Raw genomic sequence first — 14,796 nt, 5'->3', positions numbered from 1 at the left:
TCTAGATTCATGAAGGGCAGTGCTTAGAAATCAGACTGGCTCCGAGTACTGGTGGCCAAAGCAGAACTTTTGAGAATTCAGGGAATGTGAACACCTGCTGGATTGTGGGTATTTGGAAAGGAAGTACAAATTCATTATGGGAAATGGAACTGTTTACACTTACACTTCTGTGTGGTATAAATTAAGAACCGTGCTATGAGTGGCTTTTCCCTTCCAGCACCACCATTTAAATAAGTTACTTTTGTTTTGCTTCAACATCTCTCCTAAAATGTAGACATTGTTGAAGCGCTGTTAATAATGGCCTTAACAATCTTCTTGAGATTCATTGGTTACTAAACTTAACAAGTTTCCTACAACCAGTAACTAAACTCAGCTTCATTTTAGCAAATTCTCAGGGACTTAGGTTGCCCTGGCACCATTCATTCAGAAATATGTGATGCTGTCAACAGAACTGTTGGTGAGGAGGATCTTCTTAAACTATAAATGATTCTTCACAGGTCATGTGAGGAGGAGGATGAAACTACATTATGTCACGTTATGCTGAGAGGAGATATAGGGCAGACACTATGACCCAACGTGGCAGGGGGTGAGCAACACTTACAGCAGTGTCTGTGCTGGCAGGGTCATGTAGAAGAAATTCTAGTGTGTGTGGCACCAGCTAACTCAAAAAGCGTAGATATTTACCCACTTGGTTACATTCTGACCTAACATTCTAACCCAGGTTACATTCTAATCGGACTAAATTTCATGTAGCAAAGCAAGGTGCTGATTTTCCTTGTCCTTACCCTGAAGCAGTCCCTAGTTTGAAGCATTTAGGCCCCTTTGGGTTTTTATTTGTTTTTGTTTTCGTGATTGTATTTGGGCTACCCTGCAGTGGTTTTGTTGGGTCGGCACAGTATTCCCAATTAAGGCACTGCTAAGAAAGTGATGCCAATATAAAAGCTGTTTTCATGCAGCACTGGCTCTCTGTTGCATTTTAATGTGTATCTGCAATGACAGCACAGCAGAAATGTGAGCCTGAGTTTCTGGAAATAAAATCAAATTGGAGTTGGAAGGACTGTGACTGAGGGCATACTTGACAATAAGGTAGTCACTAAGGAGGCCAAAAGCAATTTAGTCCATAATTTGAAATGGAACAGAATACCTATGACAGTGGTGGGGTGTGTGTGTGTGTGTGTGTTTGTTTGTTTTTTAAATAGGACGTCTTTAAAAATTGACCATTATCTGTAGTGTCCCAAGTTTAGTTTCCAACATTTCTTTGGTCTCACACTAAAAATCAGTTCACAGAGTAAACTTTCTCCTGTTTTCTCTATTCCCAGCCCCCACGCTTTTGTACCCCTACTCTTAGCCAATTGAGGAGATGTACTATAGTGTTTGTCGTGTTGTCCATTGCTGTTAATTTTGCCAAACTAATCAGAGGTATGAAGTTTCAGCTTTAATCTATTGCCATAAGAAAAGTTCCTCACTAGCCTCCCCCCTTTCACAGCCTTGCACCGTGTGTGTGTGTATGTACACATTGGTGACGTGTTATTTTCCCAGCTACAATGAGAGGTCCTCCCCCAGCATTGCTCACTGCCCAGACAAACAGTGAGGAAATGTAATAGGTAAAGACTAAACCCAGTACATCTGCATGTCAAGCTATTTGGTACTGGAGACAAGTGCTGCACTTACAGGTAAAAGCCACCAGGTGGTGCAAGGAAATACATTCCATAGTAGCTGAGAGAAGATGCTTTTCAAATTATGATGGATAAACTGCTTTAGCTATTCAAACACCGTGCTTTATTGCACTTCATATCTGGCCTTATTTGGATTTCCCTTTGACAAACTACAGCTGCAGAGTAAAATGAGTAGCCTCTGGGGACTGACATGTTCTCTTTCTAGAATAGTCAACAGATCTGTGTTGTTATGGGTCCACTGCTGAGGTGCAGGGAATCCCAGCAGAGCACAGAGTGCAGGGCATGGGCTGCTACCTGATCTTTCACTGCAGAACTATGCTGGTCCTGCTTGCGGAGGCCTTACTTGGCCACAGAAAAGGGACAGGACTTGGACTTCCTTAAATGGTACTTATAAGCTTGAAAACTGTGCTTTTAATGATGGGTTCTTTACAACTGTCTTAAATAAATAAATAAATAAAAAGCCACCATGTTACACCCCTTCAAGATATGTCTAGTTTAGAGTTTGTGGTCCTGTCTTCATTCAAATTAATTAATTTTCAAATGCCAATTAGGCTGAGTTGAAGTATTTGTGGAGTGTGTTGACTTGCATTTGAAGTAGTGTAAATTAACTTGAGTTAATTGGCAATCCATTACCTAGGTCTGGTCTACCCTGCAGACTTACATTGGTATAACTACGTCACTCAGGGGTGTGAAAAATGCACACCCTTGTGCAACATAGTTACACCGACCTAACCCCCGGGGTAGACAGCACTGTGATGGCGAGAGAGCTTCTCCCATTGACATAGCTATCGCCTCTCGGGGAGGTGGATTAACTACACTGACTAGAACTCTCTCCCATTGGTGTAGAGCATCTTCATTAAACCGCCATAGTGACACAGCTGTGCCAATGCACTGTTTGAAGCGTAGACCTGCCCCTAGAGTTAAAACAGGACCAGTCTCAGCAAACCCTATGATATTGTCTGCATGGGAGAAAAAGGTGCATGTTTTGATTTAGGGCTTGTCTGCAGTTGGATATGTACCAAAATAATCATTCCAGAATAGCTATTTTGGTACATTTAGAAGAGCAGGCAAGCCTTTAGCTTAGCTCAGATGAACTTCCCCCTTAGTGTCCGTGTAGACACAGCTTACCCCTTTCAAACATTCTTAAAGGCACTAAACTCTGTTTATGCAGCCATTAAGGGGAGTTAAACTGGATTGAAAAAACATTTTTTTGCTCATTGAGACATGGCCAAAGAGGTTGCATTTCAGTAAACTGTGAGGATATCCCTATAGTTGGAAATGACTCTCTAAAGTCTGTAAAGCATTTTGGAATTCACCTGAGTGACAGGGTCAGACCAGATGGCTACAGGAGCATGATAGAAGGTAGATATATTAGCCCCAGATTAAGCAGGTTCCTTTTCCCTGAGTAAGATAATGGGCTGTTCCAGAACAATCAGGAAGTTGCTGGAAGTAATTAAGGCAGGCTAATTAGGATACCTGGAGCCAATTAAGAAGCTTCCAGGATCAGTTAGGACAGGCAGGCTAATCAGGGCACCTGGTTTTAAAAAGGACCTCACTTCAGTTAGTGAGGCGTGTGTGTGGAGCTGGGAGCAAGAGGCACTAGGAGCTGAGAGTGAGAAGGCATACTGCTGGAGGACTGTGAAGTACAAGCATTACCAGACGCCGGGGGAAGGTGCTGTGGTGAGGATAAAGAAGGTGTTGGGAGGAGGCCATGGGGAAGTAGCCCAGGGAGTTGTAGCTGTCACGCAGATGTTACAAGAGACACTGTAGACAGTTGCAATCTACAGGGCCCTGGGCTGGAACCCGGAGTAGAGGGCAGGCCCCGTTTCCACCCATCCCCCTCAACTCCCTATCTGAGACAAGAGGAGGTGACCTGGACTGTGGGTCCCACCAGAGAGGAAGGTCCCTGACCTATCCCCCGACCCACTAGGTGGGTCAGCAGATGCTGCGGGGATTGTTCTCCTCCCTTTCTCCATGCTGGCCAGTGATGAGGTTAGCTGAGTGAACGGCAGGTTTGAGCCACGAGCAAAAGTGGCCAAACTGAGGGCTGCCGTGAATCTCTGAGGTAAGCCAATCCTCCAATAAGTGCAGAAATGCAAGTTAAGCTGAATCCTCATTCATGTGAGAAGGACCAGCCACTGGGGAGAGGGAAACTCCTCAAAATTAGTGCCACCGGTTATACATTTTTTTAACCAATAGAATAAAAAATGCTATTGGTCAGATCCAAGAAATATGCCTGCATGTGTGTTTACAGCCTTTGTTGCCGGTGTTTTATATTTACTGTGCTGGGTGTTCCTGACCTGCACCTTCTGACCTGCTGTTGGGATTGTTTTGTTTCTTTAGATGGGAGAGGGTTGGGCAGTGGATGTTCAGTGCTTTCCCTGGTTCAAGACTATGCAAATAAGCATGAAATTTGTGGACACCAAACATAACAATAAAACTCACCCATATAGTATTTGGTTTGCTACTGAGTTATCCATTACTCAACTAACAAACTATTGATAATCAGTGGCCTGCTTTTTTCAAAGGTGTGGAGTACCTAATGGGAGTCTTTCTGGTAGCGAGTGGTCAGCACCTCTGAAAATCAGGGCACAAGTCTTCCCCCCCCCTCCCTTTTTTCCCTCAGTTTAATAGTTTAATAAAAGGGCTTGTTTTAATCAGACAGATAGTGAAAATACCAACTCCCAGCTTCTCTGTTACAACCACTTCTGCAGCCAATTGATCATAATGGTTTCTGCTACCCACCTGCTACTCTCATGGGATAGCAAGATACAGCATTACTGGAACCATTAGCAGTTTGGTGGGTGGGGAGTTGCCGCTCTGAGCCATATCCTGGTCTCATTGAAGTCAGTGGTCAAACTCCAATTTACTTAAACCTTTCCCTATTGAAGTCATTGGGAGTTAGGGCCAAGTCCTGATCCCATTCGAGCTGAAGAGGAAATGCTCTAGCAGCTGAATTATTAAAGACCATTTATTTGTGGTTACGTCAAAGGATGTTTGACGCGGGGTGCTGGGAAATCATTAATCCAGCCTTGCTGGACAAAAATGATGTTTAAAGCTGAGCTCCAGACGTTCAAAGTGATGATCTTTAGAACTCAATGTCCTGTATCCAGCGTTCCCAAGAGTCGGCGGATCTTTTGCGTCAGTTTTTCAGGCTCCCTTATAAATGGTATACTTGTTCCTGTTGAAAATATTTACCCGGGCTCATTAATTCACCTTTTCTTCCTTTGTTTTCAGCCTTAATGCGGCACCTACTCCAGCTTGCGGCAGCCTTGGCAATTTGAAAGGCACTCCGGTTGCTACCCCATGCACCCCTCGGCGTCTAAGCTTGGCAGAATCCTTCACTAACCTTCGGGAATCCACAACTACGATGAGCACATCCTTGGGCCTGGTGTGGCTGCTTAAAGAACGAGGGATCTCAGCAGCAGTGTACAATCCACAAAGCTGGGACAGGGCCAGCAGGGGCACCATCCTGAACCCGTACTCTCCTAAAATGGCGATCATTCCTTCCACTCCTCCGAACTCACCTATGCAGACTCCCTCTTCTTCCCCACCCGCTTTTGAGTTCAAGTGCACCAGCCCTCCATATGACAACTTCCTCGCTTCCAAACCTGCTAGTTCCATTTTGAAGGAGGTGAGAGAGAAAAAGAACATCAGGAACAGTGAGAGTCAGACCGATGTGTCTGTCTCCAACCTTAACCTTGTGGACAAAGTAAAGCGGTTCGGAATTGCCAAAGTAGTTAGCTCGGGGCAAACGCAAGCGCCTCCCTTAACTGATGACGAGGGACCTCTTCTCTGTGGGGCTCAAGGACCAGTAAGGGCCTTTGTTCCCCGAGGCTTGGCCCCAGAAGGCCTTCAGTTGGGCTGCCCTTCTGCAACAAGTGCCATTGGCGGTATTCAGCTGAACACTGGCATTCGAAGGAATCGGAGCTTCCCAACCATGGTGGGTTCCAGCATGCAGATGAAGGGCCCTGCAACTCTCACTTCTGGCATCCTAATGGGAGCCAAGCTCCCTAAGCAAACTAGCTTACGATGAAGGACTTAATTTTTATGGCTAGTCTTTTAAAGAGATACCAAGAACCTGCCTGCAATTTTTTTTTTCTTCCATTGCCTCCTGAGTTTGACAAATCAACTTTGTGCCTAATGGGAGAAGTGTGTAAACTTTGTACAATTTGTAAATATGTACCAGATATATTGTAACGAATTTGTTTATTTTACTGTTCAGTTGAGTGCAAAATGTTCTGACACTGCAGTTGCTGTATTAGGGTTTAACTTGCTAACCTTCTGAAAGGTGGTTGTTTTTTTTAAAGATGCACTGAAGGCGGGGGGAGGAACCCAACAATCCATGGATAGAAGAAAATGAATTCTGTAGCTAGCCTAACTTGACCTAGCATAGCAAGATTATTGACCATGTTACCTGAGACATTGGAATAACAGCAGCAGGGAACATTTGTGCTTTGGTAAGTGCTAAACAGAGTAGTCAGCTTAGCATCTGTGTTAATTTCATTTTGCCATTGTGGATGAAGTGGGTTATCCGAGCGTGTGGCTGTTATGCTTGAATAGATGAGACATTTTTTTGTTTTGTTTTTTTTTCCTGGTATGATAAACTTGAACTAGTACTGTGTTTTGAGGTCAACGGGCCTGCTACGTGCCTGGAAAAATGACACATTTCCACTACTGCTGTTTCTTCTGGCACATCTGTATTCTGTGTGATTCACCTTATTATTTTCAATATTGCACTGGACTGTGGAAGGAAAAATGCTTTACATTGTGTTCTCTTGCTGATACTGAAAATCACACCTTACAAACTATCCTTAAAGAGATTAGTTTTCACACTTCACAAGATAACATGGCAACCACTTCCTGGGAGCCAGAGTCACTGAATAGATTGGAAAACAGTCTTGTTTGAAAAGATTGTTTAGCAAAAGCAGTCTTTGAAACAGGTGTGTGCTTGAAATATCATGCAGGGAAGAACCACAAAAGTATTTAGTAACAGAATATGGTACAAGCAAGGGAAAGCAGCTTTTGACCTTATATTTACCTTTTCGCTACAGGTTTTATATATCTAAAGAAATCAATCCACTAAATGGTTTTATAACAGGGTGAGAATATTTTCTACTTAGCTTTCATCATTTTTCATAGAAACCTGTTTCCATCCAGGTGTTGTAAACTTGCCAGAAGTAACAGCCATTTGAAAACATTTTTATCCCCCCGCTATAATAAGCCCATATGCTTTCAATCAGGAAAGCCCAGTATTTGTTAGAATTTTCTTTCCTGTCCCGCCCAATTTTATGCTAGGTGCTTGCAGGAATATTTGTTAGCTCTTAAAATAGAAATGGACAAAAAAGATCTTATTCCCGTGGCCAAGAAAAGATTGTTTTTGAGCTTTGATTTAAAAAATCAGGACCTTCTTTTTTCCTTGTAGTCTCTGTGAAGTTTAAAACCAAGCAGCCCGTTTATTTATTGCCACCACTACTGCACTACATGTAATTGCCGCAAATTGCTATGTATACCAGACTGTTACTAAATCATTAGCACTGATAATTTCTTGTATGAATGGAACTGTCTTTTAGTCTTTGTTACAAGAGAAGGATGCTTTTGAATGAAGTAGATATTACAATAGTGCAGTGATATTTTGAGAGAAAACACATGAGCCAAATACTGCATGTGTTTGAAGACTTCTATTTATTCTGTGAACTTTAAAAAAAGTTTTAGTAAAATGTCATCAGCTCCATTTGCTGTTGTATATGTGCACTTATTGCAAGTAACTTTAAATCTTTTTATTTGAATGTATCTTTAAAATTAGATAGAATAACAATTAGATCTGAAAAATCATTGATTTTTATGGGCCATTTTATGTACCCAGAGAGAGAGAGCAATACCATATGAGAATTAAAAATGTAAAAGCTAATCATGCAATTTGGAAAGTATATTATTATTTAGCCTTTAAGTAAACAATAGGAGCTGTCCAATCACCAGAAAGCAGGTGTAACACATCAGAAAGATAAAATTTAAATTTTCTTCACTAATGAATATCAATAAAATAAAATAAATGTGGTAGTGTTGTGTATTACTCAGTTTTATCCTTGGGTTTTTAAGGTGATAAATACTTCCACCTCAAAATGCCATATTGCTTCTTGAGTGAGCAAAAGGAATGTAAGCTCATGTGGCTTTTAATATTTGTGGTGACTAAACTATGCTAAATATAAAACTGGTTTAAAAAGAACCAAAAAAGGGAACGGGAATTATTTTTCCCAGTATTTTTCAACCAACTGTAGAGAACTGGATGAAGTTTTGGTTGTTGGGGTTTTTTTTGGTTTGTTTGTTTTTTAATTTCAACATTTTGTCCAGTAAAGCCCAAGCCCCAGAAAGATAATACATTTGGACTTTATACAGTGTGTGTATATTCTGTTCAGAGCAGGTCATGAACTCTCCCTGATTATGGGCTATATAAAAATGGTAATGTTTAAACATCCAAGTATAGAGATGGTGTGTGAGGCCAGGGGAGTCCAGCAGGGACCTGGGTCAGGTCTAGTCGTATTTAGTATCTTCATTATTGATTTGTAAGAGGAAATAAACACCACATTAATGAATTTTGCAAGTAATATTAAATTGAAAGATGGTACAAATACCAGTGAGGGCAGAGTAATAAAACAAAAGGATCCATTAGATTAGATTAGACAGATGGACAGAGAATCAGAGTGTGATTCAACTTGGACAAATGCAGTCTGAAATATCTGGAAAGAAACAATCTAAATGCCAGATATTCTTTGGGGAGGAAGAAACCTGGAGAAAAGTAATGCCAAGAGAGACTTGGGAGGATTTGCATCATATCAAATTAGACATGAGTTTGCAATGTGATGTGGCAGTTGCAAAGAAAAGATGGGTGAAATTACAGGCTGCATACATAGAGACATGCTATCAATGAATAGAGCGTAATAGATTTCCTCTCTGCAGCTCCATTGCGACTCTGCCAGAAATTGTGTTCCGTTCTAGGAATCTCATTATCAAAGAGAGTGATTAATTGGAAGGAGTTCAGTGAAGAGTGTCCTGAAGGGACCAACCTATGCGAACAGACTGTGTTAAGTTCGTACAACTTCAGCTCAGAGATGACTGTGTTGAGGAGGGATAGAAGTGAGACATTTGAAGGGTGTAAATGGGAAGTTACTTTTAGTTTTTGAGGGGGGTCCATAGCTAGGAGTATACTATACTATAGCCCCTATACTGTTTTTATTCCTCCTACCTGTTATGTTTTTGTCTTAAACTAGGTTATAAACTCTCTTTGAGGCTGGGACTGCCTTTTGCTAGAGGTCAAAACAGCACGTAGCACCATCGTGCTCCAACCTAGTTGTGGCCTCTTGGCACAAGTACAATGCAAATTAGAATATTCTCTAAAGTTCACTTCAAATCCTTCTGAAAGATAGCAAAGGTCCCCCTTGCAATCCTCAGTGTCAAAGGCGCGCTCAGCATACAAGGCCTCTACAGGATTCTCAGTCAAGCAAGCTTCATGCTAAGCTACTAAGAAATCTTCTCACATCAGCCTGCTTAGCTTTTAGGAATCTTAATGGGTCAGGATGGGTGAATGGTCTAGAAATTATTTTGACATTTCACGACAATCTTCCTTAGAGTGGTACAATTCTGATTTAGGAGGGATCATTAGGGCTAAGCTTTCAAATTTCTGTTAAAATCTTCTCTACTTATAATCAGAGAGCTCAGTCTCCCAGAGAAAGCATTTCTCTTTGAATTCATTTTGTACAGTAACAAAAACATTGTCCAGAAACACCTGTCTGTAAAACCTGGACCAGAACTCTTCTCATATGTCATGGAATTAATTGTTTCCTTGAGCTCATGTAGAGAAACAAGGGCCTGGAACTCTTTTATCTTCACAGAAAACTCTGGGAATTTCAGTGCTCTTCCTTGTGGGATAACCCTCTTGTCCCTTGAAAGATTTTTAATTTTTTTTCTGCTGGACCCTGTTTCTCCTACAGCCTGTTCATGCCCACTTTCTCAGCACATGGAAGGTGACAAGCTTTGTAAGGGCATCTGAAGAAGTGGGTTTTTTACCCACGAAAGCTTATGCCCAAATAAATCTGTTAGTCTTTAAGGTGCCACCAGACTCCTTGTTGTTTTTGAGGATACAGACTAACACAGCTACCCCTCTGATACATTGTAAGGGCGTATGATATGTACATGGCAGACATAAATGAAAAGCAATTTCCTTAAGCAGTGGGAGGAAAAGCATGGCTTCCAGAGTGGTACTCATGCGTGGATTTAGCAAGGTGTTAACAAGGCTGCTGAAGTTTCACAAGCAATAGCAGAAAATGGTGCAGAATGAGAAAATAATGTATTGTTATGCAGGGCGTTGATTGAAAATTTATTGAAGCTGGTGGGTGGAACAGCTGCCCTTCATTCAGAATAAATGTAAAAAGCAATTAAGCTCCTTAATAGAATAGATATCAGAAACAATAGGCGCCTCTGCCCAAAATGCAGGCTTCTGGCAAGGTCCGTCAGGAATCTGAGCTATGTAGGCAGAAGGGTTTCACTGGGAACTGATTGCAAATGCAAGCGGCTGCATATTGTTTGGTGGGGTGTGTGTGTGTGTGTGTGAGAGAGAGAGATTGAGAGAAGGAAGCCCAGAGACAGCAAAAAAGCACTTTTAGCATGATTCTGAGAAAAAGCTGAGAGCTTTGGGTAAAGTGCTGGCTGGAAAGAGGCTTGGAACTATGAGCAAAGAAACTGTCTTCAGTTGTTTGATTCTGCCTGTGTTCAGGGAAACAGGACTTTGTGTACACTTTTTGTAAATAAATAGGGTTCCATCAAAAAAATACCTGGCTCTCATCAATTTCTCCCCTTATTGAAAACAACCTGCAAGAATCCAAATATTGGCTAACCACTTGGGTCAAAAAGAGATAAAAATGTTCAATTTGCAAGCATTGTATGTAAGTTTTTAGGGTGTAATTGGTGAAAATTGTTTTCTTTTTCTGGATTTTAATGTTGATGGTCCTGTGAATCCCTACATTTCAAGAGATTATCTAAAAATCCAAATGCCGAAATTGGCTTATTTTCCTGTTGGGATAAAAAGGTTGTATCAGATTTAATAATTTTATTAAGGTGTTAAAATAAAAGAAATGGTACAGAGTTTAAGAGTAGAAGTTTCTGGTTATCAGGGAATAAGGTACAGATTATCAAGGGGTGCAAAGTTCGATTTAGGATCGGATGGCGTAAGGAATACATAATCTGCAGTCTCCCCCATGGGGGTAAAAGGTTAACGGGTCAAAGTACAGACATTGAGATATGAGGGTATGTTGTTCATATAATGGCTATGTTCAGGTGTGGAGTATAATGAGTGTATATGATGATGAGGATGGATTTACCCTCATTTGGTGAGATTTAATGTTCAGTGAGTTTATGGTTCCAGTTCATTTTGTCCAATGTTACCCTCTCCTTAAAACACTAATTCATTGTGGCCTGTAAACCCTACTCTTTCTCTTTTACTAACTGTTTCATTAATACCTACTCCCACATCTCTCTCTTCAAATTTACAGTCTCTAAGCAAAGCAACCACATGATCTAATCATTGATAAGCTTTCTTTTCCCTACCCTACAGTGTTGACTGTCCTTCACCATGTTACACCTACGCCCCATCCTGCAATATGTGCACAGATAGGTGTTTATGCAGAGCCCCATTTAAGTCCATGGGGCTTTGTGCAAACAGAGGGACCAGCCTGTACCCCTTTTCTTGTGGGATCAAAGCATTAAGCTCTTTGGGAAGGGACACTTTATTTTACTTGTCAGTAAAAGGTTTTTTTGGCATTTATGCGTCCATCAAAATAAAGTATTAACTATGAGTAGTAAGACGGTATACCAGATAAGCTCTTCTTTCATTGCCTTGTGTGTTTTCTCCAGATATTGAAGAGGATGAAGTCTGGATCTTCTGGCATCCCATGATACCTTCTCCACTTGACCAGGTGGATTCGTGTGATTTTTCGAGTTCTGTTAGTAGCCTCTGGCTGTGATGGAGCAAAGAATACTACTGCAGAGACCTAAGAAAAAAAAGCAAGGGATGATGCTTCAGTAATCTTCACAGGAAGCAGGACAGGCAAAAGAAATGAACTTACTGTAGAAATTATTAAAGTAAAATTATTACACTATAACACACAAGGAAGGGATTTGTAAAATCAATAATATGTGCTACAGCATATGAGAGGAACATTAGCCTCATTAGTGAATAGTGAATAGGGAATAGTGCAGTTCCCACCTCAGTTCCAAACCAGTCAAATTGTACTGTCATGTTGGATGACACTTTGAGAGATACTAACTACCCATTGGGGCCCTAAAGGAGCCGGTTTTAAGAAAGACAAATCTCCTGCAGCATCCTCAGAAAAGATATCTATTTAAGGTACCGATCTTAAGACACGCACTTAAATAATCCCAAAGGTTTACAAAAAAGTTGGGTTCTCAGCACCCATAACCTAGCTATCTAACACCACATGGCTGGTTTTGGGGTCAATAACATTAACGTTTTAATACTCCTCATGGAATTTGTCTCCAGTTTTACAAAATTTACACACAGCGGAATTTATTTTAGGCTCGAGGTTCCTACCATCTTTTGAGCTCAAAACGAACAGGTGTAATAATTTATTTTTCAGACTCTGCCTCCTTGTTTGTTTCCATTCAAGACAGTGATGTACCAGAGCAGCCGGAGTGCTTTCCGCTGCCTTCGTATTGCCACCAGAGGGCACTCTGAGACCTGTCCATGTCTGGAAATAAAGAAATGCTTCCACCAGGTCTGCTAAGGCACTTCAGGTGCAGCGTAATGCTTGATTCTTCAGCCAGTCTGGTCACGCTGTTACAAGTGGAGGTTTTGGGGTCAAGTGAGTAGCAAAAAGTCACACTTCTGATGGTCCGCGTATGCTTCACTCGTCCTAATCTTGGGCTGAATTAGGGCTTTCTGGCATTGTTCTGCTGGTGGTAAATTGGTTCTAACACTGCTGTGCAGGAGGAGTCTCTGGTGGCACAGACAATGTTGCGGCTGGCTCCTGCACCTCCACCTTCCCTGCGGAAGATGTAGTGAGCATGAATGAGAAAAAGGTGATGTGGCCAGGGTTTGCCTGCACTTTGGTGGTCCCCTGGTGGTTAGCCCCTCAGGGCCATGGCAGTATAATTTATAACTACCTGCAAGCTGCCTTCACTTATGCTGGGGGACTAACCCAGCACACAACCAGCCCCTCCTTAGCTGTGCACTCCTTGACTGCACCTGAGCAGCAGGGTGACTATGTTGATTGGTGGGTCGAAATATATGGAATAATAATTGCATGTATCTGTACTAGGACTATGCTATGGAAGCCAAGTAAGAAGGAAGAACATTGTGTAATATTTTATTAACGTCCAAACTCTCCTTTGCGCCTGCAGTTGATCCCTGCTGTGGCTTTGAGTAGTGTCCCTGAGGGTGCTTCACTTGAGGATGTGCGCTCTTGATCAGAGATTTTCATCAGCAGTGTCTGTGGGTCTGCACCTGTGTCCAACACAGCTCATGCTCCAGTGTGAGGCTATATTGGGGAGGATTGACCTGCCACCACTCCAGTTCCTTTTCAACCTCCTGCAGCTTGAGGCAAAGCGTTGCTGTGTTCACCATAGCTAGCCACACAGTTCACTGCTTTTTCTCTCGTTGTTCTTATATTTCTTTGTTAGAAATTTCTTTTATATTTAAATCTTTTTGTTATTTAGCACTATTTAGTACTTGGGCGCTACCCCCACCCTTCTCTTCTTTGTTTGTCCAGTCTGGGCCTTGGTGTTTTTACAAAAAGAAAAGGAGTACTTGTGGCACCTTAGAGACTAACCAATTTATTTGAGCATAAGCTTTTGTGAGCTACAGCTCACTTCATCGGAGGCATAAAAGTGGAAAATGCAGTGAGGATGTTTTTATAGCAAATACTCACCAGCAACTACATACTACACAACAGAACCACTAACCCAGGAACTTATCCTTGCAACAAAGCCCGTTGCCAACTGTGCCCACATATCTATTCAGGGGACACCATCACAGGGCCTAATAACATCAGCCACACTATCAGAGGCTTGTTCACCTGCACATCTACCAATGTGATATATGCCATCATGTGCAAGCAATGCCCCTCTGCCATGTACATTGGTCAAACTGGACAGTCTCTATGTAAAAGAATAAATGGACACAAATCAGATGTCAAGAATTATAACATTCATAAACCAGTCGGAGAACACTTCAATCTCTCTGGTCACGCAATCACAGACATGAAAGTTGCGATATTACAACAGAAAAACTTCAAAACCAGACTCCAGCGAGAGACTGCTGAATTGGAATTAATTTGCAAATTGGATACAATTAACTTAGGCTTGAATAGAGACTGGGAGTGGCTAAGTCATTATGCAAGGTAACCTATTTCCCCTTGTTTATTCTACCCCCCTACCCCTCCCCCCCGTTCCTCAGACGTTCTTATTAAACCCTGGATTTGTGCTGGAAATGGCCCACCTTGATTATCATACACATTGTAAGGAGAGTGATCACTTTAGATAAGCTATTACCAGCAGGAGAGTGGGGTGGGGGGAGAGAAAACCTTTTGAAGTGATAAACACCCATTTTTTCATGATCTGTGTGTATAAAAACATCCTCACTGCATTTTCCACTTTTATGCATCCAATGAAGTGAGCTGTAGCTCACGAAAGTTTATGCTCAAATAAATTGGTTAGTCTCTAAGGTGCCACAAGTACTCCTTTTCTTTTTGCGAATACAGACTAACACGGCTGCTACTCTGAAACCTGGTGTTTTTACAGGCCTCAATCTGTAGCTTCAATTAACAGTTTATGCACAAAACCCTTGGCTTCAAATCCTGCTAGACCTGCTATAGGTCTTTTTCCTCCAACAACTGACATTCAAGCTGCCTCTGTTGTTCTGGAGATATCCACTTCCCCTCCAATAGCAAGGTCTGTTTAAGTTTTAAAAGCAGATTTCGTAAACGTAGGGAGGACAGGTTGAAACTGTTGTCCGCATTACCTCATGAAATCCATCTGTTTAGATCAGTAGTTCTCAACCTGCGGCCCACAGGTTGCTTGTGGCCCAATTAGCACAGAGCTGCAACCCATG

At 41.8% G+C, this 14,796-nt stretch overlaps 1 protein-coding gene across 6 annotated transcripts in view; it reads left to right on the top strand.

The window, feature by feature from the left end:
* Positions 1–5,861, top strand: part of TRAK1 (trafficking kinesin protein 1) — a 91,438-nt gene extending 85,577 nt beyond the window's left edge. For 5 of the 6 annotated variants that reach the window (XM_077809276.1, XM_077809275.1, XM_077809274.1 and 2 more), the window contains exon 15: positions 4,914–5,861. In XM_077809276.1, coding sequence (XP_077665402.1) covers positions 4,914–5,712 — 799 coding nt within the window. In that variant the 3' untranslated portion in view covers positions 5,713–5,861. Of the gene's footprint in view, positions 1–497; positions 571–4,913 lie in introns of those variants that run through there. The other variant, XM_077809277.1, reaches the window with a different exon arrangement.
* The last annotated feature ends 8,935 nt before the right edge of the window (positions 5,862–14,796 follow it).

Source organism: Eretmochelys imbricata, chromosome 2, assembly GCF_965152235.1.
Source record: "Eretmochelys imbricata isolate rEreImb1 chromosome 2, rEreImb1.hap1, whole genome shotgun sequence".
Classification (NCBI taxonomy): Eukaryota; Metazoa; Chordata; order Testudines; family Cheloniidae; genus Eretmochelys; species Eretmochelys imbricata.
Note: the sequence above shows the minus strand (reverse complement) of the source record. Positions and strands in the feature narration are given on the sequence as shown.